This window comes from Mustela putorius, unplaced genomic scaffold, assembly GCF_011764305.1.
Source record: "Mustela putorius furo isolate JIRA1106 unplaced genomic scaffold, ASM1176430v1.1 tig00003923_pilon_pilon_pilon, whole genome shotgun sequence".
Lineage (NCBI taxonomy): Eukaryota > Metazoa > Chordata > Mammalia > Carnivora > Mustelidae > Mustela > Mustela putorius.
In genome coordinates this window covers 6,310,422-6,335,276 of record NW_025422068.1, presented here as the reverse complement: position 1 = coordinate 6,335,276, position 24,855 = coordinate 6,310,422, and the positions used below count along the sequence as shown (strand labels likewise).

At 42.9% G+C, this 24,855-nt stretch overlaps 1 protein-coding gene and 1 long non-coding RNA gene across 11 annotated transcripts in view; one reads left to right on the top strand and one right to left on the bottom strand.

The window, feature by feature from the left end:
* Positions 1-8,789, bottom strand: part of LOC106006512 — a 23,822-nt gene extending 15,033 nt beyond the window's left edge. For 5 of the 7 annotated variants that reach the window (XR_006603409.1, XR_006603410.1, XR_006603408.1 and 2 more), the window contains exons 1-2: positions 8,544-8,789; positions 705-918 (exon numbers count right to left, since the gene is read on the bottom strand). This is a non-coding gene — a long non-coding RNA (uncharacterized LOC106006512). Of the gene's footprint in view, positions 1-704; positions 919-8,099; positions 8,436-8,543 lie in introns of all 7 variants that reach the window. The other 2 variants (XR_001180608.2, XR_001180610.2) reach the window with 2 other exon arrangements.
* On the top strand, positions 8,052-24,855 carry ARL14EPL (ADP ribosylation factor like GTPase 14 effector protein like). 4 transcript variants are annotated; one of them, XM_045069285.1, is made up of 5 exons: positions 8,052-8,174; positions 16,681-16,799; positions 17,086-17,254; positions 19,913-20,052; positions 23,175-24,855. In XM_045069285.1, exons 3-5 carry the CDS (start codon positions 17,099-17,101, stop codon positions 23,395-23,397), a joined length of 519 nt encoding a protein of 172 aa, XP_044925220.1. In that variant the 5' UTR covers positions 8,052-8,174; positions 16,681-16,799; positions 17,086-17,098; the 3' UTR covers positions 23,398-24,855. The 4 variants fall into 4 exon arrangements, with proteins under 4 accessions (XP_044925220.1, XP_004759131.1, XP_044925221.1 ...); XM_004759074.3 differs by having other exon boundaries at positions 17,086-17,190; positions 23,175-24,851; XM_045069286.1 differs by lacking the exon at positions 8,052-8,174 and adding an exon at positions 15,649-15,706.

Here is a 24,855-nt window from a genome sequence, read left to right as displayed (position 1 = left end):
CCCACAATCTTGAGATCAAGACCTAATCAAGAACCAATCAAGAATCGGATCTATTTTTTAAAATTTTATTTGTTTATTTGAGAGGCAGAATATGCGAGTGCAGGAATGGTGGGGAGAGGGAGAAACAGACTCCCCGCTGAGTGGGGAGCCCAACTCAGGGCTCAATCCGAGAACCCTGGAGATCATGACCTGAGCTGAAGGCAGATACTTAACGGACTGAGCCACCCAGGCGCCCCTATATTTCCCATTTCTAATTGGGAAGTCTCCTCCTCTGAGTACTCCTTTCTCTCGCTAGTAACTTGAAAGTATGGCACTGCCTTAATGATTTTCTCTAGGGCTTCTTGAAACTATTTTATGGATTCCATAGCTGTTGACGAGGTATAGCGCGTTCTTGATTATGTCGGCCAGCAGTGGGGGTGGGAGGACTCGGGCAAAGGAAGGCTCAGCATGGCTCTTGTCCCCAAACTCTATTTCGTTAGGACAGGTCCCGTTTTGTCAGTTTCACACGTTGGGGTGGATTTAGAGAAAAATCTCAAAACGATGTTTGAGAACTAATGGACTCCATGATCTCCAGAGCCTCACACTGACATCTCACTTGTTCATTCCTCAAGGATCTTCTACGCCCATGGCCTTGCTCTGCAGAATCCATAGGTCCTACACATGCCCTTCTCAGAGGCCCATCACTTACCTATGAAATGACTCACCTGTGGGTGTAGAAGCAGTCCAACAAATTATATTTAATGGACATGAAAATTCTGGAGCCGGTCTTGACTGATCTTTGGTCACTGAGAAACGTGCCCTCCAGGACCGCATTCTTGAAGTGGTTTAAGGATGTTTTCTTTCTGGGTTGAGGTTTTGCGCCATCTGCTGGACATCTTGATTTTGCACCTCCCATGAGAACGGCGTTTATTCTGAGACCTTTTAAAAATACGTATTACTACTTATAAAATTGTAAAATATACGTTTATTCTAGGAAATGGGTCCGTGTAGGAGATAACAAAGGGTAAAACAAAAACCCAGAGATACCTGCTGCTCTTAATGACATTTCCTTGTACACACACACATGAGAATCTGTTGTCTTTTCATTGTGGCTTGTGTCAGTGTTTGTTTTTCTTCTTTAACACAAATTTGAGATCAACGCTGTGTTGGTTTAGGCTGTGGCAGAGGTGAAAGGAGAGGACCCACTTTGGGTCTAAGATTCGTGGGGAGGGACTATTGCGTGATTCACTTGTCCTATCTGAGGCAGGAATTTTAGGTTCCAGTTTAACTGGGCAAGGTGGAATAGAGGTAGGGTTAGGGGAGTGTAAAAGATCCTGAAAAGTGCCTAATATTGCTCAGAATCACAGGAAACAGACACCCCCCCCCATTACCCTTCCCACTGGTAAATGTGACATCATGCTTCTCTGCTAGTGGATGTATCTTGAGCCCCAATGTGCTAGTTGCTGAGACACATATTATAGGACAGAGAGGCCTTGGAGATCCAGGAGGGGACAAGCATGTGTATAGAACTAACTAGAAATATAAGCTTGGAAACACAGAAGCAGGGGGGCTTATCCTAATCGAGCAGCAGGACTACAAGAAAAACACAAGTGGGTCCTGGAGGTGGGGACAGTCCTGGCATTTAGGAATGAATAATGGAAGTCGGGTTGATGGAAGGAAAGGAGACTTGGGTCACATCACAGAAGCCTGAAATATGTGCTGAGGATCACAGAGCATCACCGAGGTGTTAGAGGAGGAAAGGGACACAATGGGACCCATTTTAGGAGGCTATGACTATGGTCGTGCTTATGTGAAGATTTGAAGGACTGAAGGCAGAGAAACCGGGTTTGAGTCTGAAGCTGGGCTGGTAGATATAGGCAGGTTTATTAAACAGAGTTGAAAACTCATTATTCTGTGCACCTAGGAAACAGAACGCCATCAGAAAAGCACGGTCCAAGAATAATTACTGCTAAATAAGGCAAATTTGAACCCAGTTGTGGAAGACATCAGAGAGCAAACGTATGGTTCTATGGCTCTTTACCAATACGCACTTCCACATTGCATGGGGCACCCTGAGGGAAACTGGAAACCCTTGGAATTGCAAGCCTCATACAGGCTTTCTGAGCATCGCTGGGGCCTGAGAGACATCAAGGAGTGACAGAGAAAATGGAACAGAATGGGACATGAAGAGGCAAGCTACTTTGCTACTGGAATGGTAGGGAGTAGGAGGCAGGATAGATGGTAGTCAGCCCTCTGAGTACCAGCCTTAATCAGTGATAGGACCAGGGGCATTCCAAGCTTAACTATAAGCCAGGAGTACGTATAGAGCCTTATGCCCAAGAAGGGGTCGGTGGGAAAATTTCCAAGTGAATATACCTCTCCCGTTACGTTCCCCCCCGGGTTCATCTCCCCAGTCCCTCTGTCCCTCTTCCCGTTCTCCTTCATCAAATAGCCAGAATGAATGGCCTCCATGCAGAGATTCCAGATAATCTGAAAAGATCCGTATGGTACCTCCACAGAGGCACTGGAAGATAAATAACAAATAACTGATAAAGAACACATGGGAGAAGAAATATACCAGAAAGACAAAGAAAATAGGAACAAACTTCGACATGGAATAAATAGTTCAGAAAACATTTCTTCTTTGAAAGCAGAGATCAAATTATACGCAGGACTCAAAAGAAATAAAAGGAGAGAAAAAGATAAGAAATAAATTGACCTGGCAGAAGCAGACCTAATGAGATATACATCCACAAATGCTTTTATTAGGGAAAAAAAAGGAATGAGAACTAACAAGGTAAGCATACATCTTAAGACAATAGAAAAATAACACAAACATACCCCAAATAGAAAGAATAAAAGAGAAAAAATAATTAAGAATGAAATGAATGAATGAATGAAAAGAAGGAAGGAAGGAAGGATGAGACAGACAGACAGAAATTTAGAAATGTAGAAAGAAAGAAAGAAAAAGAAGAGGAAAGAAAAAAGAAAGAGGGAGGAAGGAAGGAAGATTTTCCTTTAACAGGATGAGAAATGTTTAAGAGAGTAGGCATGATATAGCAATAGGAATAAAAAGGAAGACATAACTACAGATACTTCAGACATAAAAGAAAACATAATGATGTTTTGAACAAATTTATGTCAATAACTTTGAAAATCTGGAAAAATGGTTAAACTCCTAGAAAATGTGATTTACCAAAATCGTCTCTAGGAAAAAAGAAATACCTTCTAGATTTTCATTTTGAAATGAATCACACTGTATCTTTCTTCCTGCCAACAAGTACCTTTCCACTGTATCATTTTAATGGCTACCTTGTATTACATAACTGCGTTTGATAATGACATTGTTACATTTTTTTTAAAGAAGATTTTGGGGGCCCCTGGGTGGCTCAGTGGGTTAAGCTGCTGCCTTCAGCTCAAGTCATGATCTCAGGGTCCTGGGATCGAGACCCTCATCGGGCTCTCTGCTCAGCGGGGAGCCTGCTTCCCTCTCTCTCTCTGCCTGCCTCTCTGTCTACTTGTGATCTCTCTCTGTCAAATAAATAAATAAAATCTTTTTAAAAAAAGATTTTGTTTATTTATTTTAGAAAGAGAGAGAGTAAAAGCAGGAGGTGGGGCAGAGGGAGAGGGAGGTGGAAAAGATCTCCAGCAGGTTCCAGGTGGAGCTTGGAGCATGACAAAGGGCTCAGCACAGGGCTTCATCTCACTATCCTAAGCCAAGACCAAGTCGGTTGCTTAACCAACTGAGCCATCCAGGCATCCCCAAAATTGTTAAATTTTTACTCTCCCGACCTAGTCACTCTCTAACCCAGCAATTAATACAAGATGCTAAGTTGCCTATTTTAGAGCTGTTTTACGCTCTACGTATGTCTATTATCTTTTTAAGGCATGACGGGAAGGCATTTCTAGAAAAGAAAAGAATAGAAACAATTTGAGGTATGGTAAATACAAACTGTCTGGAGAATAGGAAGTAGTCCGTGAAGTAATACAGGTTCTATGACATTAGCACCTGAAATTAGCACAGCAATATTTACCTAATAGTTACACTAATAGCAATGGTAAATATATAGTCATAGTAGTCAGTTTAACACTAATAACAGTAAAATGATCTTTTGGAAAAAAAATGATTCACTTGCACATGATATAAACTTACATTGATCTCTGTTCGGGTTAAAAAAAAAAAAAAGGTGTAAAATCATTTCCTAGTTTCCCAGAACAGAACTCCTAGAGCTCTTGGAACTACGTACATGCCCCGATTCCTTTCTTTTCCCTTCCCTTCTGCCTGCCAACCCCTCCAGTTTCATCTTGGGAAAGACATTTATTAGAGTCTGTATAAATACACAGATCCTACTGATAAGGTTTCAGCCTTATCATAGCCCAGATAACTACTCCACCTCCCACTGGACCCTTCCAGAAAACATAGACTTCTCCTACATTTAGCTCCTGCTCCAAGCAGTTCCATCTGCTTAGAATGCCCTCTCTCTGCCTGGTTTTCCCTGTTCATTTTTCTTTTTTTCTTTTCTTTTCTTTCTCTCTCTCTCTCTTTTTTTTTTTTTTTAAGATTTTATTTATTTGACAGAGAGAGATCACAAGTAGGCAGAGAGTCAGGCAGAGAGAGAGGGAGCAGCAGACTCCCCATGGAGCAGAGAGCAGGGCTCCATCCCAGGACCCTGGGATCATGATCTGAGCTGAAGACAGCCACCCAACCGACTGAGCCACCCATGTTCCCCTTCCCTATTCATTTTTCAAGATTCACTCAATGGCCACCTCTTCTCGGAAGCCCTCCTTGACATCTCCCTCCCCAGGGTAAGCCATGTGTCTCTTCAATCCCTCCCCTGCCCCCCCCCAACACCCAGTGTCCTGAGCAATCGTGATGCACATGTAGTATGTCTTTGATTACATATCTCCTTCTAGACTTGTGAGCTCTCTGGAGAGGAGCCATGTCTTAATGGTGTTGCTATCTTGCACACAGTTCCTGACCGATGACAGGTATTTAATCAAAGCCTGCTGAGTGAATGATGGGGTGAGTAGCAGTAATGGATAACCACTTCCCACCCTCCCCACCTGGGGAGAGGGGGCCATGGCTTCTGGCTCAGGTTATGAGTTCCATGCACTCACTGGACCTCCTGGGTGATTCCTTTTCAAAAGCACAACCCATCACGGTTTCATAGCGTAACAGCACCTTACTTAATCAAACACCAGCCACAGTGAACCTACCACGATAGTGCCCAGACAATAAGAATTATTCTCAATTGGGTTTTTTTTTTCATTAGTTGGCTAACAAACCCATGAGAGGTTGTTCGGTAGCTGCTGAGGATGCTAACACATTTAGCCAGATAAAGCTGTAACCTTTCCCATGGCAGCCCTTCCCTAGATGCTGACGACTCTCAGAGCCGGTGGCTTTTTTAATTATTTCCCAAGCCACGCCCTACATCAGATTGAGTTGACTGGAATTATTTGGCTACAAGTAACAACTTGTCTCATATCCTTATGTATTATACTAGTAGAGCATAGGTACATGGAGGGTAGATATTCTACCGTACTCTGTCATTTTCATTAATTATTATAGTCTGTAATCACTCTATATCCTTGCATAGGGATATATGCATATATATCCCTGCATAAGAATACATCTTCCTCACTCTTTTCTCACAGATGCATTGTATCCCATGCCTACAAATAGGCATTCCAATATTTTGCAACAATAAAAGATACTACAAGAAATAAGCTTATGAGCCGTGTTGCTTGTAAAATACAGTGTATATTTCACATTAACATGCAGCTAGCTACAAATTACTATAATAAGGTAGTACAACTCACAAACGGGAATTAGTATGTGAACTGAGGGGAGTTTTAGTATGTGAATCCTTCATTCAAAAAAAGCAACCAGTTTTATTTTACCTTCCATTTCTACTCCCAAAACCCTGAGCATTATCTAAAGGGAAAAAAAGTAATATTTTCTTAGCAGAAGTCATGTTGAAATTGCACTAATGGGATGCCTGGCTGGCTCAGTCTGTGGAGATACAAGTCTTGATCTCAGTGTCACGAGTTTAAGCCCCATGCCGGGCATAGAGCCTACTTAAAAAAAAAATTGCAATAAATTCAGGAGTTGCAAATTTGCAAGATATTATTAACTTTAAAAAATACTCCAACTTTTATGATTAAATGTTTATCTTTTTGAAAACATGATGTAAAGTTCTGAAGATTTGCCAGTTGAGCCATTAGTCTGAATAGCTAGTAGATTTTGCGGGAGAAACTTGGAAATCATACAGGATAATTATTTTGTATGATTTGTTTTCCTTCTTAAGTTGAAGAACTAAGAGGAAGCAATAATTTTCAATCCTCTGGTTCACTTTTCTTTCTTAGAACTATATATATATATATATATATATATATATATATATATGTATATACATATATACATATGTATATACATATATATATATATGTATATATATATATTCTTTTAAAGAATAAGGATTTTCACCAACCCAAAGTCCCAACTGAAAATTAAAAATATATATATATATATATGTACATATAATTAAAAATATATATATATGTACATATATATATATATTTTTTTAATTTTCAGTTGGGACTTTGGGTTGGTGAAAATCCTTATTCTTTAAAAGACTTTCCGCCATCTGGTTTTCAGAGGATTCCTATCCTTGCATTTGGCCCATAATGTGTTTGTTCTTTGTGTTCATCTTGTGTGGTAAAATCAGGGAGGAGTCCCTTTTCCGGTCGGGTGTGTAAGAACAAAGCCAAATGTGGGCCAAAGAATATATATTTGTAAGGTGTGATTGCAAAAAAGCCTGGTGGGATTTTTAGCCGCTTTGAGGTGTTTCAGTCCTTAATTTGCAAGATGGCATTGGCAATCCTAAAATGGCAAGATGGCAAACTTTTTATATGCAAAAATGCCTGTGCAATCTCAAAAATGTAGCCGTAACTTCACGGATATAAGGAATAGTATCATTGCCGGATGGGTCACAAACTCTCTTCTAACTGAAGATTTTGTTTCTTTTCCTTGCTCTTTGTACCAAAAGTAATTAAGAATGAAATGGTTGTTTGTACCCTCTAATTCACAAATGAATGGGGTGGGTATGAAACCGCCATGAAGTAGTTTTAATGACTCACAGCACAATATCCTAGCTCTCGAAGCAGAGGCCGGTAGTGAGGGGGCTGTGATTTAGAGATTAATATGTATTTTAGGCACAACTTATAAACATGATTTCATTTTCTCTTGGGACAACGCAGTTCTTTCCTATATGCTTTTTAGCTTAAATGTATATATTTTTAAGTTTTGATGTGCAAAATTTACTGTGTAATCTCAAAAACAGAGCAGTTGCTTAATGGATGTGAGGTTTAAATCAAAGATATTTAATCCTGGCACAACCTTAAGGTTTTATAGCATTGCCAGATGGGTTGAAGGCTCTTATAAGTGAAGATTTTCCTCTGCTTATTCTTTCCAAGAACACTATTTTATTCATTTATCTTTTCAAAAATGTATAGATAATATGAAATATATTACATAAAGATTATGTAATAGAAACAATATATAAATTATATATGCTATAATTATGTATCATATAAATTATATATAATATGTTACATATAAATTATATAAATAATATATGGTATATAATAAAATAAATAATATAAATAATAAAGATAATATAGAGATACAATTTTATAGTGATAGTGTATTAATATAATTATATAATATACATTATATAATAATATAATAATGTAAACTCTATTCTCTATATACTGTGTGTGTGTGTGTCTATGTGGAGATGTGTGTGCTATTTACACTGAACTATAATTACAGCCAGCGGGAAATTGGTGTTAATATTAGTTGAACATTTGAAGTCAACATATGAGACTCAAAAGTAGGGTCAAAACTAAAGCTCGAGACCAGAAGAAGGAACAGATGAACGATCATTCCCTGATGTGGTATAATTTTAGAATAGGCTCTCAGTGGAAGAGAGAGTTGACACTACCAACCAGCCCCCACCTCTCCAGCTTCCCACCTCTCCGCCTCTCAGCCATTGTTAAAAAAGGAGCACCTTGGAGGCCTTGTGGCTTTCTCCCCAGAGGGCTCTACGGTTTCTCACCAAAACAAAGGAAACAAGGAAGGATAGTTTCTCTTGTTTCCAGGATTTCTTCCTTCTTTTTCATCCAGCAGAAAGGTATGTGCACTTTCTCTCTGCTACTGGCCACGGGGCTTGCCGAGCAACTGTCCTTAGGAAGGGGTGACAGAGGCAGGAGATCAGTCCTCGCAAAGACGATCCTTTTCTAAGGGTGCATTTACACCGTATCCCCTCTGAGGCTGGGAGAGAGAGATGAGGCGAAAGGTGGCCACCAGACGTTGACTCTGAAAATATATTGCCGTATTAATGTGTTGTAGTTAAGAGTGGAAGAGAATTGGGGTCCTTTGGTGGCAGCATGGACTGAAATAAAAATGGAAGCAAAGAAATGAGCTTAAGAGAATGTTCAGGGTCTGGAGCAAAGAACCTCCGCACTTAAAATGTGGGAGGACTGGTTGGAAGTGTACTTACCAGGACAATGCTGTGTCAGGGAAGGAAGAATTTCCTCTACCCTTCAAGATTCTTCTAGCTGGGCTTAGAATCAAATCGAAAGCAGACCGATTAACAGGAGAAAATCAAATGTAGTAGTATTTAAACAGAGAATTCACATGGACATGGGAATTCCAAAGAGAGTGAGGCAATGGGAGATTTATAGGAGCTAAAGAGAGGGGCAGGCGGCTGAAGATACAAGAGGAGGAAGACCATTGGCAGGAAGGTGAGAGGAGATGTTTGGAAAACAAAGGGGTTGCCTGGTTATGTAGGTATGTTTCTTAGGTAGAGGGGAGTGTCTGTTAATTGCTCTCTTCCTAGTACAAACAGGCAGTTACAGGGGAGATAAAGAGCTTTTCTTCAATCTGCTGGGTTTTGATGGCTTTTACCTCAAATAATGTTCATGATCCAGTTGTCCATTTAGGGGTGGCCTGCCCTTGGCCCCTACAGCTGAAAATGGACTAATCTTCTGATCTCCTTAAAAGAATCGCCTTCCTTCTCTCTTTTGCATTGACAGGACTGACTATACACACGGGTTTCTGGCTTTTATAATCTTTAAAACTGCAGGGAACGGTGAAAATATATAATTCAGGAGATCCAGGTTATGAGGAAGGCGTGAGGGGAGAGGCCCTCATGGCTGTGGATCTGCTCAGTGACCCCGATGGGTTTTGCAAGGGGGTTTGGTCTCAGAGCAATGGCAGATTGCCACATTCCGGCAGCAGGAAGAACAGCTCTCAGTCACTCTGTGCTCCTGTCACTTACCCATCTGTGCTGGGCATCCCCTCAAATTACTTTAAATACAGGATACTTGTTTTCACTTTTTATTTTTTATTTATTTTTTTTTTTTTGGCGGGGCAAGGGAGATAGAAAGCTGAGGAGAGACAAAGGGAGAGAATCTCAAGCAGATTCCCTGCCCAGCATGAAGCCAGACACGGGTCTCCATCTCATGACCTGGAGATCATGATCTGAGCCAAAATCAAGAATCAGACACTTCACTGACTGAGCCACCCAGGCATCCCTCTTATCCCTGTTTTCACATTATTTTACACTGAGCCACAGAAGGGTGTGTGTGTGGGGGGGGGGGAGGTGGAGAGAGAGAGAGAGAAAATACAGCATAGGATATATACTTCTATTTCATAAATCAAGCTGTTTCTAAAGCATTTACATTGTTTAAGAGCACTCCCAAAGGCTTGGATGCAAATTACCATTCATTCTTAGAGACAAATAGCCACGAAGATTTTGTGGGAGGTTCTTGTGTGGTTTTGTGGCTTTGAAAACAGCTGACTGAGGGGAGGGAGCAGCAGGGGAATGGCTTAATTGATCAGCAGCACCACTGCTGTTTCTCTCTCCCGCCCGCGTCCCTGGTGGGGTCCATCTCACCCGTCAATTACCTCAGTGACCTGTCATTTTTAGCAAGTAGAGGAAACTAAGGCTGGAGACCGGATGGGATTAAAACAGCTTAAATCTGCTCTTTGATTCACACATTTTCATGAAAACTTTTCCATGAAGTCACTACTGCATGATGCATTTGAATGTTGCCCGTGGATGTCAACATGGAGTCTTTTCTAAATCTTTTCTGCAGAGTGTCTTACAGAGAGTGTCTCAGAATCAATGGCTTTTTATCAGCTCCTGAATAAAAGCAGAGGCCAACTTTTCAGCGAGGATGTAAATGCAGGTTTTTCTTTGCTTTGATAATCTGCTAGTGTCATTAGAGATAAAAGTCAAAAAAAATACTTTTTCCACCTTATGCAAGATATAATCAGCCCTCAAAAATCCAGCTGTATGGTGCCGGGGGTGGGGGCTTCATAAGCATGAGCCATTTTGCCCTTGTTCTCATCCGTGACTGGTGCCCCAGAGTGAACGGGAAAGTGACCCTGACCCAGAGCTGTTTCTGAAGTGACCCGGTACCCGAAGCCCCTGCAGAGCGAGCAGCTTGACAGGGGATGTGATTCTGAGGTTTAAAGGTCAACAGTTTATCTGTGAAGGCTCCTTGGCAAAAGCCAACTACTTCATTTGTGGTCAATCTATTCCCTATGTAGCATTTTCTGAAGGCATTTTCAAGGTAATTTTGTTGGCACGTGACTTTCTTCTTCTTCCTCTTCTTCTCCTCCTCCTCCTCGTCCTGCTCCTTCTCCTTCACCTCTACACTCAGAACCCACGACCGCAAGGTCAAGCGGAGCATGTTCTCCTGACTGAGCCAGCCAGGCACCCCTCAGGGCCTTCTTCTTTTGTGCTGCCTTCAGAATTCCATCCTGAAATCAGGTGGGGCTCCTGTGCCTAAGGTGGGAGTCTTTTCTCAGCTCACCCTTTGAGATGTGGGGGCAACTTTGAGAAGCTCTATGACGTATATCCTCCCTTATTCCTTCTCCACGTTTCTCTTTGGAAAGGCTCTGTGTGGCTGGCATGAACTGCATCCCCTTCTTTGGCATCGTCCTGTGTAGACATGATGGCCATCATTAAAGCAAACCTTAACGCTGTGTAACCCTCTGAAAAAAGTTTCATCTAGGGAGCCAGACAGATCTGGGTTTCAAACTCATGTAGCCTACGTGTACCTACGGGGCCAGAAGGAACTTTCTGGGACTCAGTTTGGTCGTCTGAACGATAGAGATATCATCTAATTCACAGCTGTCGTGGAATTGAATGAAGTAGTACACGTAGGATGTTTAGCTCCATGCCTGACACATAGTAGGTCTCTAATCATTGGCATCCACTAGCGTAATATTCATGAGGTATCTACTGAGCCTTGTGTACTTGTTCCAGGCTTGCTGGAGGTGGGGGGCGGGCGGTGGCGGTGATAAGGAAAGGTATCAAGACTACTTCTGGAGCTAAAGACCTCATAGAACTCCAGAGCTTCTCAAGGTCCCTGATCTGGTGAATTACAGAACTTGTATTCCCGGTGAACTGCCTCCCCCAGGAAGTCCAGCTTGCTATGAAGAAAAAAATGTCTGCTACTCTACCTGATGTTCTTAGTGACTCAGTGGATTCCCATTCCAGCCCAAGCCTGCTACTAAAGAGTTGTCTCATCCTTGGGCCCTGCTTGTAGGAGCCCTGCTCCCAGAGTCTATGCCACCCCAGCCCCAAGGGGAGCCTCTTCTTTTTGTGCTAGGCTGTATTTCGGTTCTTTCAGATGCATTCAGATGTACTGTTAGGACAAAATACAGAGCTGGTCAAACTGACGTCCTTTACTTTGTGTTCTATTGACTGCAGGAACCTAGGCTAGACCATGCTGCTGCCGACCCTGGGCTTGAAGATGAGCCTCTTCTGTGGCCAGAATCTGTGGGGGTTTTTTGACTCTATAATCAGTGGAAGTTGGGGCAGGGGGGCTCCCTGCATCTCTGCAAGGGTTCTTCATGTTACTTTTGTGTCCTGGACCCCTTTGATCAACTGTGACATCTATGGACAATTTCTGAGAATGTTCGTTTGTTTAGAATAATGTTTTTATTTTTTAATTATTTTTTTAAGAACGTATTTATTTGAGAGAGAGAGAGAGAGAACAGGAGCATGGGGAGGGCCAAAGGGAGAAGGAGAAGGAGACTTTCCCTTGAGCAGGGAGCCTAGTGAGGGACTTGATCACAACCTGAGTTGAACGAAGGCAGACCCTCAACCACTGAGCCACCCAGGTGCCCTTTTTAAATGTTTTTTTAAAATTTTTTTATTTATTTAAATTATCTCTCAGGGTGCCTGGGTGGCTCAGTGGGTTGAGCCTCTGCCTTCAGCTCAGGTCATGATCTCAGGGTCCTGGGATTGAGTCCTGCATCACGTTCTCTGCTCGGCGGAGAACCTGCTTCCCCCTCACCCCTCCCTGCCTCTCTGCCTGCTTATGATCTCTCTCACTGTCAAGTGGATAAATAAATAAAAAATCTTAAAAAAAATAAATACATTATCTCTCCACCCCACATGAGGCTCAAACTCATGACCCCAAGATCAAGAACCTCCTTGACTAAGCCAGCCAGGCGCCCCAGGGATGCTATTTTCAAGCATAGGGAATAAAATCTGTAAGGTTGCAAAGGAAACCAATTATCTGGAAATACACTTACCAAAGGTTAGAAACAATCTGTGGCAGTAATGCATGTGTTTCATTATTAACATATCAAATACATCTGAGCAGCGGGCCTAAGAGCTACCATCATTCTGAAGAAGTGAGAAGTGTAAATAACATTTTGAAATAGATCTACAGCAGCTCTAATGGGTGATGAAAACATCTGCGTTTTCTCAGGCAAGAAATTCACAAGTCCTGCTAGCATTGTTTTTATTTGTTGTCTGCCTTTTATAATAGAAGGAAATGCCAGAATTTCAGTTAGAGGTTAGTTGGAAGAAGCATGCACCGTATGCTTTCCTCATCCAAGATCAAGGGCCCTGCATTCCTTCTCCGGTTAAGAACCCCTGTCTTGCTAAGGGGGCTAAGCTAAGCAGGGAAAAATGGGGGGGAATTCTGCACATTTTCATTACTAATTTTTTGTGGGACAGATAATTTGGGCTTATAATAAAATCCAATTAAATTTCAGTCCCCAGTGAAATTCGATTATAATTTCCTTTTGATTTATTTGGAATATAAAGGGGCAAGATCCATCCCCCACAAACCTATTTGTGGAGAACTGTATTCCAGAGAGGACTTAAATAAAAAGCCTCTCAGGTGGAAGGTTTTCATAAGATATTCATTTCTCCCCTTGTGGTTACATGGATGCTGTCTTAGGAAAAATTCTAGATTGCAAAGATGGTCATAAGGTCGTATGTATTTCCACAATGAGGAAAATGTATTACATGAACATGGTAGAGTGTTTAGGGTCCCTTTGAGGAGGAATTTTCTTGAGGAACCACCAAAGAGAGCCCCAGGGAAGAGGGGCCTTCAAGGACTAGAGAGGGAGGGGAGGTTTCTAGAGGCTTCCTGGAACTCAGGTGAAGGTTCAAAGGCCGAGGGCTGAGTTAGGTAAGAGATGGGAGGTGTGTTTGTTAATGGGAGTGCTGAGGTCCCATAAGGTTGGCCCGAGAGGAGGTGTGAGGGAAGCTGAGCCTAGGCAGATGGGTTGGGGGTAGCCATGAGGGACCTTCTCTGCCTTGTTGAGCTTGTGGGATATTATTAGCAGAAGGAAGTCACTGAGACCTTCTAATAGGAATGAGATAAAGAAATATCTGATTTAGGAATATTAACACAACTACAATGGTTCAGATGCGTTTGAGTGTAGGAAGAAAACACAGATAATACTTTTAGGATCAGATGACAAGATTGGATGCAGAAAATTCTACCGACTTTCCCTAGCCTATCTTCTCCCATCATGGCTTAGGGAGAGGATTCACCTGTGGGGCTCATTAATTATACAGATTACCAAGATTCTCCTCTGCACATTATAACCCCAGGCCTGGAATTTGACAGGGTAACTGGGCCCTAGAGGTGACTCTGGGGTTCCCAAACAGACCAGGTTTGGCCACTGTCCGCTGACCAAGTACAAAGTTGAGAGAGACGGGTGGTGGTCCAACAAGAAAGGATTTATTTCCATGAGGCAAACCCCGGGAAGACAGTGGATGAACATCCCAAAGCCCATCTCCAAAGTGCTAGAGATACTTTTAGTTTTATAGGAGGAAAATGGGGGACAAAGGTTAGTGGGTAAGAGCACGTGGGCAGTAGAGGTCAAGTGTGTCATTGTCTTGGGGTCAGTCACAGGGTCTTCCTGGCTCACGGAGGTAGTATTGTTCCCATCAGGAGGCACCTTGCCCACCAGGTGTTTTGCCTGAGTTAAGAGTTAAGCTAGAAAAGAGAGCTTAATTAGGAAGTCGAGACAGAGGTCACATTGGAGACAATTTGAAATCCTCTTGAACAGGGGATTTCCAATTCTTCAAACAGCCCCCTGTGATTTTATCTCTAGACATATTGGAAAATGCTCCCCAAGAATGTTTGGCTGATCAGATGTGAAATGGCACGGGCGGTCATCAAAGTCACAACTGCACCAGACAAAGTTAAACTTTTGTCAAAGAAGACTCTATTCAAGGCAGTGATGATGGGGGTTGGGGGGACCGGAAGTCCGTGTGAACTCAGCGTGAAACAAAATAAGGAAGGAAAATGCTGAGGGACTTGAGGGAGATAGATCATGGGACGTGTGGAGCACATGGAGTTGTTCCCGAGTTTGCAAATGTTGTTCTCTGTGATTAAGCCACCTGTGTGTGCTAATTGGCACCCACCAATTAGCAAGTTAGGCTTCTGCCTTTCCCACAGAGACTGGTGAACGTAGGCGCCATTTTTCTGACGGATTACATTAGAAAGGGACGCCTCCTCATCTTTGAGGAAGACATTCCTGGGTTGTAAACCTGCCAAGAGGCTCAAAGAAGATTTACATCTCAATGGGACAGAGAAAGAATTCTCAGGGATGAGTCTTCTCAAGTAAAAGCTCTAAGGAAAAGGAGGTCAGGGCCAAGAGTCAAGAAGAGAAGCCTGGGCTGGGGTTTTGTCCAGCTGACAGGAACATTAAGGCTGTCCTTGTCAAGGGTAAGTAATGTTAATTCTACTATCCTATCTGGAGGGTGGATTTTGTGCCATGCAGAAGACAAGGAAAATCAATGTTAGGGATGCTAGGAAAGAAAAATCAGCTTCCTTTTCTTCTTCTTCTTTTTTTATTAACATATATTGTATTATTTGTTTCAGGGGTACAGGTCTGTGATTCATCAGTCTTACAAAATTCACAGCGCTCACCATAGCACGTATACACTCCCCAGTGTCCATCCCCAGCCACCCCATCCCTCCACACCCCTCCCCTCCAGCAACCCTCAGTTTGTTCCCTGAGATTAAGAGTCTCTTATGGTTTGTCTCCCTCTCTTGTCTCCCTCTCTGGTTTCGTCTTATCTCATTCTTCCCTCCCTCCCCTATGATCCTCTGTCTTGCTTCTCAAATTCGTCATATCCGTGAGATCATATGATAATTGTCTTTCTCTGACTGACTTACTTTGCTGAGCATAATACCCTCTAGTTCCATGTATGTCATTGGAAATGGCAAGTTGATTTTTTTTTTAAGATTTTATTTATTTATTTGACAGAGAGAGATCACAAGCAGGCAGAGGCAGGCAGAGAGAGAGAGGAGGAAGCAGGCTCCCTGCTGAGCAGACCCTGAGATCAAGACGTGAGCCAAAGGCAGCGGCCTAACCCACTGAGCCACCCAGGTGCCCCCAAGATTTTATTTTTTGATGGCTGCTTAGTATTCCTGTGTGTGTGTGTGTGTGTGTGTGTGTGTGTGTATAAAACTTCTTCTTTATGCATTCATCTGTTGATGGACATCTAGGTTCTTTCCATAGTTTGGCTATTGTGGACATTGCCGCTATAAACATTCGGGTGCATGTGCCCCTTCAGATCACTACATTTTTATCTTTAGGGTAAATACCCAGTAGTACAATTGCTGGGTCATAGGGTAGCTCCATTTTCAACTCTCTGAGGAACCTCCATGCTGTTTTCCAGAGTGGCTGCACCAGCTTGCATTCCCACCAACAGTGTAGGAGGGTTCCCCTTTTTTCCGCATCCTCGCCAACACCTGTCATTTCCTGACTTGTTAATTTTAGCCAGAAAAATCAGCTTCTTGACCTAATACTGGAAACTGGAGAGTGGGCGGTCAATGTCGACTGACCCAAACCTGGGAGTACAGAGAAGGAACGTCAAGCGGACAGGCAAGTGGGGCACCATATGACCCAGGCCTCCTTGGTAAATCACAACTCAGGCTCCTTTGGTAGAAACAGTGCCCTGAGGACGGCACCAGTAGCGGATATGGGAGAAGAATATCAGAGGGCTGTGGGTCTTGGTCCTTTCTGAGAGAGCACTGCAGAGCAGCCTGGGCCGTGAATTTGAGATTAGCATCTTGTGCTGACCTCACGTGAGTCACACACACGTCTTGGTGTCCTGTGTGTACAACAAAGTAAATTCCAGGCGTGTCTGCAGCTGGGTTTTATGGAAAATCGATGCCTTCCCTTGAGCTCCCATTGTACTAGAAATTTGTCAGAAAATGTGAGTGAGGAGGTCAGGGATTTTTGAGACCCCCTGGGAAACTCTCTCTGCAAAAGGGTGACACCGAAACCACCGGAGTGGATAAGATTTTCACAGTGTTACCGGGGATGTAGGACATCAGTGCATCTTCCTTTTTTTCAAGGGACTGAGCATAAGGGGGAAAGAACAGAGGTCTAAGAATTCATACTCCTCTTCAAGAGAAGTGGATGGTCCCTGTGTTGCCTGTTCCAGCAAGGTCTTCAATGCCAAGAACTGTAAAAGGTACGTTTGATTTGCTCCTGGGACACCCAGAAGAGAAGAATGTCAGTCAAGTGGTTGTGTGAGCAGGGCGGGGTTGGGAGGGAGCTGGGTATGCCAGATCTAAGAGTGAGTGGCAAAAAAGCAACCAGGAGGGCTGATGGCTTTTTCAGGAAACCTGGCTTTGCAAGAGAGAAAGCTACAGGGAAAGAGCCAGAAAGTTATAGGATGAAGTTACCGCGGACATATGATATTAATACGTCCTACTTCCCCTCTACCCGACCTGCCCCCTCCGGTTAATTTTTTTCAGTGAACAGAAATGAATGAACAACCAGACAAAAACAGTTCCACTCACGAGGGACACACAGGTCAAAGTTCTCCTGAGAAAAACTGTCAGATTGGACAAAAGCAACTGGTATGGCAAATGGATCTTAGGGGTTCATGGTATTTGGAGAGGGCTCAACTTGGGGATCTCTGAGGTGAGCCTGGACTTGGGTGGAATGTGGGTCCCCTCAGGATTTCACGGGGAAGGTTCTCTGCTGCTCTGTGATGATGGGGCTCCCCTACCCCCCTACTACTTTTCACTCTTCTCCTGGCAGGGCTGGTCACACTTCACACATCTTCTCTCTGTCACTCACCTCCCTTGATTTTATAGCCCAGTGTTCTGTGCAGTAAAATCCTGCCCCTGGAGAAGAATATTTGTGGAGAATATAGTGTTTTTATAGGGTCCAGTGTTTTTATTTTTTTAAAAAAACCTAACTTTTCTCCCCTGTGTTTTTAAAGATTTAATATTTATTCGAAGGAGAGAGAGCGTGAGCTTGAGCAGGGGCGGGAGGAGCAGACGCAGAAGGAGAAGCAGACTCCCCGCTGAGCAGGGAGCTCCACATAGGATTCGAACCCAGGAGTCTGAGATCATGGCCTGAGCCCAAGGCAGGCACTCAACTGACTGAGCCACGCAGGCGCCCTGTAATTCTAAATCTTTGCATATATTAATCCACCAAATCCTTCTCCCAAGATAATCCTGTTACCCCATTTTGCAAAAAGGGGACACTAAGTCTGAGAGAAGTAAGAGCTTGCTCAAGGCTGACCACTAGCAAGTGGCAGAGCCAAGATCTGGACACAGAAAGGCTTACCCTCGTGTCTCTCTGTTCCTGAACTTTTGCCATGGGAACCGAGAATGGTAACAGACGGTACAAAGTTGAATTGTCTCCTAAGGTTAAGTTTATTACCCCCACCGCCCCCCCCAACACCAAGGTGAAAATTTAAAGAAATGTATTTATATTATTTTGGACAGCCTGGACTATTATTAAGCTAAATAGCATATGAGGCTGAGATTCTGTTACTAATCTGTTACACTGAAATTCACACTTTAAAAGTTTCCCTTTTGTTTCCAGGTGACGTATTTCATTTGTATGTCAGCCTGTGTGTTTGGGGGCCCTTCAGATTATATTCTTCTAAAATCTTTCAGAAGAACCTTCCTTTCCCTCCTGATACATGTGCTACAGTTTTAAAATAAGTTATCAGGGTTTACTTTGCGGCTTGTCTTCTCCATTAAGCTCCCTTTCTTTTCCAATGGCAAATGTCTCCAGGTCAAGTCTTTTGAAATGTTCCACTAACGCTCTTGAAAGCCATTCTGGGAAAATTCTCCTTTTCAAATCTGGCTTTTACTGAGAGTAGAGCTTTCAGGTAGCTGCAAAGCCCTGATGGGTCTACACGCCCAGGGGTGTGATTGTTCTGAAACTGAACCTCAGAACACCCAAGGCAGGGGCGGGGGAGGGGGCTGTGTGCCCCCTGGATTCTCACTGTGCCTTGAGACATTTCAGACAATCCACCTGAGAATGTCCAGCCAACAGCTGCAGAAAGGTTTTACTCCCTTGTTCCTGTCCTCCATAAACGCTAATTGGGACTTTCATCCCCATCAGATTTCAGAAGCCAACTGGTATTTTGCAAGTATAAAGGGAATTCTGTTCCAGCTTGGTTTTTTTTTTTTTTTTTAAGACTTTGTTTATTTATTTGACAGACAGAGATCACAAGTAGGCAGAGAGACAGGTGGTGGGGGCGGGGGTTAGGGGATGGGGTGGGAAGCAGGCTCCCTGCTGAGAAGAGAGCCCGATGCGGGGACCCTGGGATCATGACCTGAGCTGAAGGCAGAGGCTTTAACCCACTGAGCCACCCAGGTGTCCCTGCTTGGTTGTTTTTAATATTGTATATGTATATTTGTATATATTATATATTTATATATATTTATATTTTTAAGCCTAAATATATATTTATATGTATTTGTTTTAAAGTAGGCCCCATGCCCAGAATGAAGCCCAACATGGGGCTTGAACTTGCAACAATACAACATCAATACAACATACTCATCAATACCCAGGTTGAGGGGCACCTGGGTGGCACAGACGGTTAAGCATCCAACTCTTGATCTTGGCTCAGGTCACAATCTCGGTGATGACACTGAGCCCTGTGTGGGGCTCTGCGCTCAGTGTGGAATCTGCTTAAGACTGTCTCTTCTTGGGGTGCCTGGGTGGCTCAGTGGGTTAAAGCCTCTGCCTTTGGCTCAGGTCATGATCTCAGGGTTCTGGGATTGAGCCCCGTATGGGGCTCTCTGCTCAGCGAGGAGCCTGCTTCCTCCTCTCTCTCTGCCTGCCTCTCTGCCTGCTTGTGATCTCTGTCAGTCAAATAAATAAATAAAATCTAAAAAAAAAAAAAAAAAGAACTGTCTCTTCCTCTCCCTCTGCCCCTCCCTGTCTCTAAAATAAATTAATAAAATTTTTTAAAAACAACAACAACAACAATCCAGAAAGTCCCAAGCTAAGATCAGGAGTCAGAGGCTCACTGACTGAGCTACTCAGTACCTTATATATATATTAGGTACCGTTACCTCACTTATACCAGGTACCCTTATATATATATATTTATTATATAAATTTTATACCATGGATTTCTTGATTCAGAATCATCTAATTTGAGGAAATTCACAGCATCTTTTGAAAATCAAATTAAGCTGTTTATTTCTGTAGGTGAAACATCTGTACTTCCATGACATTATGGCAAAAGTTATGGAACGTTTACTTTCATACAACATAAAACAAAATTATCCTGTTCTTACTCTGAATACGTTGTCTGTTTCATAGCAACAGATAGAGCGGCAGTTAAAATGCTTGGCGTTTCAAAACCCCGGACCACAGGTAGCCGACTTTAATCCTGAAACAAGGCAGCAGAAAAAGAAAGCTCGGATGTCAAAGATGAATGAGTATTTTTCTGTAAAATACAAGTAAGATTCATGATTTATTACATTTGATTTGTGGGATTACAAAACGCACGAGTTCTTGGCAAAGGAAGAGTTGCCCCTTTTTTATGTTTTAAAAATCTCTTTTCTAAAGTATAATATCGTCCTGTGTGTTTGGAAGTTAGCAACTTTAAGAAATAGACAATAATCCCAAGCTGGGAATCAATTTTTTTTAAAGGCTTCAGAAGCCCTTTGGTTAGAGTAATAGCTTCAGTAAGAAAGATGATTAAAAGTAAGAAAAATGTTTTCACTTGAAGGAGAAATAATAACTGTGGGAATGGATTCAGTGTCAAATGTGTACAGATATGTCATAAGTACAATGATAACTGATGTAGGAAAGATGTTGGGGTTTGGAGCCAATGGCCAAGAAAGAATTCTTGAGATGTCTTTGGTGCACAAAGGTGGTTTTAAGAAAGAAAACACGGGGACAGGATCTGTGGGCAGAAGGAGCTATACTGTGGTCACGAGGAGAGGTCCATTATATACTTTCAAGTTGGGAGGGGGTTAGGGATAGAGTGAGTCTCTAAGGAATTTTGGAAGTAAGGTATTCAGGACTTGAGGAAGCTAGCTATTGTTGGGATAAGGTCATTTATTACCATCTAATAAAACCTTAGTCATGAGATCCTTCAGATGTCTGTTGGTGGGTCATATGCTTGGAGGGTGACCGCCAGCGTATCTTAAGTGGTAGAGATAAAGGAAGTTTCCAAAGGAATTTTTATATGTGAAAGTAGACTAACAGGGTCCTGGGGATTGGGCTAAGATTGCCTTTTGCCCTTAGCAAAGTATCAACATGGAGGCAGTTGGGTTGCTAGAGGAAGGTCACTCTGCCTGTTTCAAGGACTTGTCAATGGGCTGTAGGCAGTAAGGAAATTTAATAATTTTCTTTTGCCTTTGTTTCCCATATCCGTTGCTGGCACATCCCAAGTATAAGCAACCCATGAAGGAGAAGGCTGATGAATTTGACAAAATGAAAATTAAGTATTTATGCCCATCTCTTGATGATCATTAAAAACAATGAAAGACAACCACAAGACAGGAGAAGCTATTTATAATTTGAAAGATCAGTGTCCAAAATATACACAAGTCAACAAGAAAAAGATACGCATTCAAAGAAAAAAATGAACCACTCAATGAATAGGCATTTCGTAGAGAAGGCTAATAAACATTCGAATATAGCATTTCGTCATTATGATGAGAGGCAGAAAGACAGCATTTAGTCCGATGATATCAATGTTGATGAAGCCACTGGACATGGGTTGAGCGTAATATGGTACAACCACTCTAAAAAGCCTGTTATTACCTGTTTTCCTTAGGACCTAACATCTTCACTCCTGGATATGTATCCCAGAAAAGCTCCTATAGAGGTACACCAGAATGTACCATCATGGTTGAATCACAGATAACGATGTAGGGAAATGCAGTGTGCTTGGGAATTCACACAAATGTAGCTAGGACCAGGAGGTGAATTTTTTTTTTTTTTTTACACCCAACATGGGGCTTGAACTCACGACTCTAAGCCCCAGCACCCTGAGATCAAAAGTTGTGTGCTCTACCGACCGAGCCAGCCAGGGCCCAGAAGGAGATGGTTTTTATAAGAACAAGCTGTGGTTCCTCTTGGAAGGCAGGGTTGAGAGATGCAGTGGGCAAGGCACCCAACTTTTATTAAGTTGGGTGGTGAGAATGTGGAGGTTGGCTTTATTGTTCTTTTTCTGTACATGTACATTTTGCACTCTTTTGTGTGTATGATAATTCAGAATTTTATAAAAGATGACCTACGGTGGGCAGAAAATGATAACATTTGCCTCTTGGTGTCTGAGTTAAGGCGAGAGAATATTTGGATTAAGACAAAGGGACAAGGACAAAATCTGATGGGGCAATTTCATGGCTTCAAGACTATGATTTCCATTGTGGATTTTAAGGCTCCTGTCTGTGGACACCTGCATTTCCTGGTGGGCTTGGGAGGGAGTGGGGAGCCCTCTTCCCACAGATGAAATGCGTCAAATATAAATCCTGCCCAAGTGAGAAAGTCAGGCAGCAAGTTTCCATAGGGTTCCTCAGCCTGCCCTGCTCTGTGAGGAGAGGGAAGAAGAGGGAACAGCGTTACTTAAATGGACCTGGGGGGAGACGTGAACACCTGTTTCAAGATGAAGGGTGGAGAAGTTCATAATCTCACCACACCAGCTGAGGGCCAACCCCCTCCCCTTTTTTTAAACTCCCAGTTGTTAATAAAGGATACAAACTGTCTAGAGACGCTTTGGTCCTCCTCAGACTTTCAAGCCGCTCAATTCTGAAAGGTTTATTTCAAAAGGGCCCGAATGTAAGAGGGTGGTAGAATTCTTGTGACAGCATTCGTCTCCCGGACACGTTGTAGGGGCTGACACAGAAAGGGTGGGGACTCAAGTGGGGTGTAGGCTCTGGTGTGTCCCTCTGGTACAGAACTTCTTGCCTTCACCTAGAGCGTCTGAGGGAGCCCGCCATCTTGGTCACCTGCCCTGTCGCTCCACGCTGGGTAGCAAACAGAATCAGAAAGGAGCAGAAGAAGCATGGCGCCTGGACACTCTTACCAAAGGAGTGTGTGTGTGTCTCTGGGTGTGTGTGTGTGTGTGTGTGTGTGTGTGTGTGTGTTCTTCTGTTAATGATGACAGCATAATCACGGACCATTCTCATGTTTGTCTTGAGTCGTTAAAAACTATAATCGTGTTCACTAGAGTGCTTTTCTGTAGAAAGAGAAAAGAGTGTAATTTATCAGGGAAAACCCCATCAAGAATGATTATATTTATAAAGAAAAATTGGGGGAGGGCCGGAATTTATAGGAAGAACCTTTTATTCAGCTCTTCTTTTTGATTGGTTTCAATAGAATATCACATTCCCCAGGGTGCTGGCAAAACAAAGGGTCCCATCAGTGACTAGCTCAGCTGTGTTGGAAAATGTGGCACGTGGGCTGAGTTTCCTAGGACAAGGCTGCCATCTACTATTTGGAAACGTGGCTGGGTAATCCTTCGGGTACTGGTTCCTAGGAATAAAGGGATCGGATTTATGGAGGAGGCTGGCGAATGGTTCATTCTTCCTGATGGGGACACTGGTACTGTCTTCTGTTCTCTCGACAGAGTTAGGAAGAAGTATGACAAGAGTGGCAGGCTGATCTGTAATGACGCCGATCTGTGTGACTGCCTGGAGAAGAACTGTCTGGGGTGCTTCTACCCTTGCCCCAAGTGCAACTCCAACAAGTGCGGGCCCGAGTGCCGTTGCAACCGACGCTGGGTCTATGATGCCATTGTCACCGAAGCTGGGGAGGTCGTCAGCTCGCTGCCCTATCCGGTCCCAGACTAGGGGCTGTTGCACATGGGCTGGCTTGGTTCTCCTTCCTGACAGCTAAGCCATCCTCTTTCTCCTGGGGGGTTAGATTTTAGGGTGTAGGGAAGATCCTGGGAAAGCATATCAAAGACTTATGTTCTCTGAAGCTGTTAGAACAATGTAGCAGGGGCAGTCACGCTGTCCCATCTCCTGTGTCATCCTGCACACCTTCACATTGTACCCAGAGAATGACAGTGCGTGATCTCAGCATCGCCTCCCTGGGACTCCCCTATCTCTGCTCTCGGTGAACAATCTCTTGCATCTTTTACTACCTGCGACCAGGTGGTTTTATGATTTTCAGAATTCTGCAGCTGGGAGCTTTTCTTACCTAGGACAAAATCCTGAGCTTATCAGACCCACTGACCCTTACCCCAGTTCCAAGTCAGAAGTGCTCTCTGAATGAAAAATAGTCTCACACCTCGTGATTTTGTACTGTATGTGCATATCTTATTTTCTTATTACTGTTTTGATAATGTTCAGAGTAAATCTGGTCACACTTGGCAAAATTTTTATGAACAACTTGTGTTTTACTTGTAAAATTGAGAAATTAGGACTTGAATGTCCTAAAAGCTAGTAGTTTCATTTCCTGCCCCCCATCTCAGGATCAGTATTTTTTTAAAAGGAGGAAATGAGTTATTATATAAAAATGTACTGTTGTATGTTAGTTCAGGGGCGGTATGCAGTTGATATACACTGACTAGACACATTGTAGGAGGTATACAGAAATTTGAGCTAAGACTTCTTTGGATTTCCTTTTATTTTTTTTTTAAGGTTTTTATTTTTAAGTAATCTATAGACCCAATGTGGGGCTCGAACTCCCAAGCCTGAGATCAAGATTTTCATGCTTCACTGACTAAGCCAGGCGCCCCTGTTCTTTAGTTCCAAAACTATTTATTTCTGCACAGTCCCTAGGTGTCAGGCAAGGTTCCTAATAATTCTCGACTTGTTACGTGACTGTAGGTTTGGGGGCTAAAGTCACAAAAATCCTAAAAGACCTCCTACGACTACAGTTTTCCTGTATGTGTAGCAGGAGCACTTACTCTGTTTTCTGCATAATTTTCTGGGTTTTCCAGGTTCAACTCACTTCTGCTGAGTCTCTACTGACCTTGTGAGCCAACAGAGATGCTCAGGACCTCCCATTCATTACCCTGCAAAGAAGGCATGAGATCAAGTTACCCAAGTCTGATCCTTTGAAACGCTTACCAGCAATGTGCTGGGAGAAAGGAGTGGGTGCTTTTTTTTTTTTTTTTGGTTTCTATTTTGTTTGGGTTTAAGAATAACTATGGTTTTGTCCGTGGCTGACCAAATAAATAGGTGCCTTTTTTTTTTTTAACTTATTTTTAGAATCATATAATTTTTTACACTTGCAAAGGGATCTTGCCTTGGGTCTAGCTAGTGAATTAGTCAACAAATTCTGGGAAGTTCTTAGGTGAT